The following is a 1,312-nucleotide window of genomic DNA, read 5'->3' on the forward strand; positions in this document are numbered from 1 at the left end:
TGTTCTGCAGATACACTCTGGACACCTTCTGATGCTATTTTGCCTAAATTCTGAGTAATTTTAATAATTAGGTGGCACCTTTTTCTTTTCTTTTGAGGAATTCAAGGTCACGAAGCAGAGGAATTTCATTCTGTTTACTGCCAAAACACTGGTACTCCAGGGCTTTGCAGCTATTCATAAAGAGCTACAGAGCAAGTTAGAAATGCAATGGATGATCTCAGCAATTAAGATGTCAGGAAGAATAAAACAAGCAGAGTTTAATTATCTAAATTAGTTTAAGTTACCAGAGTTATAGCTACACTTGCAAAAAAGCACACTATGGAAGATGTAGTATTCCTTGCTGGGTAGGAGACCTGTTCTTCACCTGCAGATGCTTACAACAGCAGCACGTGCTGTATTGGAGGGGAGCCTTTTGTTTTGAAGACTCGCCTGTGAAAAGGTCCCAAATGGCATGGGTCCTTGCTTAGTCTCCATCATCCTCAGGGTTTCCTTAGCATAGAATCACAGACTGGTTTGGGTTGGAAGGGACCTTAAAGATCATCTAGTTCCACCCCCCCTGCCATGGGCGGGGCCCCCTTCCACTAGACCAGGTTGCTCCAAGCCTCATCCAGCCTGACCTTGGACACTTCCAGGGATGGGGCATCCACAGCTTCTCTGGGCAACCTGTCCCAGTGCCTCCCCACCCTCTCCTGGAAGAACTTCTTCCTGATGTCCAATCTAAGCTGCCCCGCTTTCAATTTAAACCCATCCCCCCTTGTCCTGTCACTACAGGCCCTTGGAAAAAGTCCCCCCCCAGCTTCCTTGTAGCCCCCTTCAGGCACTGGAAGGTGCTGTAAGGTCTCCCCAGAGCCTTCCCTTCTCCAGGCTGAACAAGCCCAACTCTCTCAGCCTGTCCCCACAGCAGAGGTGCTCCAGCCCTCTGAGCATCTTTGTGGCCTCTGGACTCGCTCCAACCAGTTGGGCATCTCCTTCCATTAGACCAGTCCCGCAGTGATATGAGGCCTGGCTGTTGGGTGGCATGTCCTTTTAAACAGCACTAACAATTAATTCCCTCCCTCCCTCCCTTCTGCAGAGGTGCGGATTGCTGCAGTTGAAGCTCTCTGTATGTTGGCTCAGTCCTCTCCTTCTTTTGCGGAGAAATGCCTGGATTTTTTGGTTGACATGTTTAACGACGAAATTGAGGAGGTGAGGTTGCAGTCAATACACACCATGAGAAAAATTTCCAACAACATCACGCTGCGGGAAGACCAGCTGGATACAGTGTTAGCTGTCTTGGAGGTAAGGAATTCCTGAAGAGGGCAAGTTGCATTCC

At 48.7% G+C, this 1,312-nt stretch overlaps 1 protein-coding gene across 1 annotated transcript in view; it reads left to right on the forward strand.

Annotated features, from left to right (window-relative positions):
- Nucleotides 1-1,312, forward strand: part of LOC104511827 (integrator complex subunit 4) — a gene marked incomplete at both ends in the record, with an annotated part of 13,598 nt that overhangs the window by 7,124 nt on the left and 5,162 nt on the right. The window contains one exon of the mRNA XM_010154586.1: nt 1,073-1,278. Within this exon, the coding sequence (XP_010152888.1) occupies nt 1,073-1,278 (206 nt within the window). The remainder of the gene's footprint in view (nt 1-1,072; nt 1,279-1,312) is intronic.

This window comes from Eurypyga helias, unplaced genomic scaffold (assembly GCF_000690775.1).
Source record: "Eurypyga helias isolate BGI_N326 unplaced genomic scaffold, ASM69077v1 scaffold26316, whole genome shotgun sequence".
In the NCBI taxonomy this organism is placed as follows: Eukaryota; Metazoa; Chordata; class Aves; order Eurypygiformes; family Eurypygidae; genus Eurypyga; species Eurypyga helias.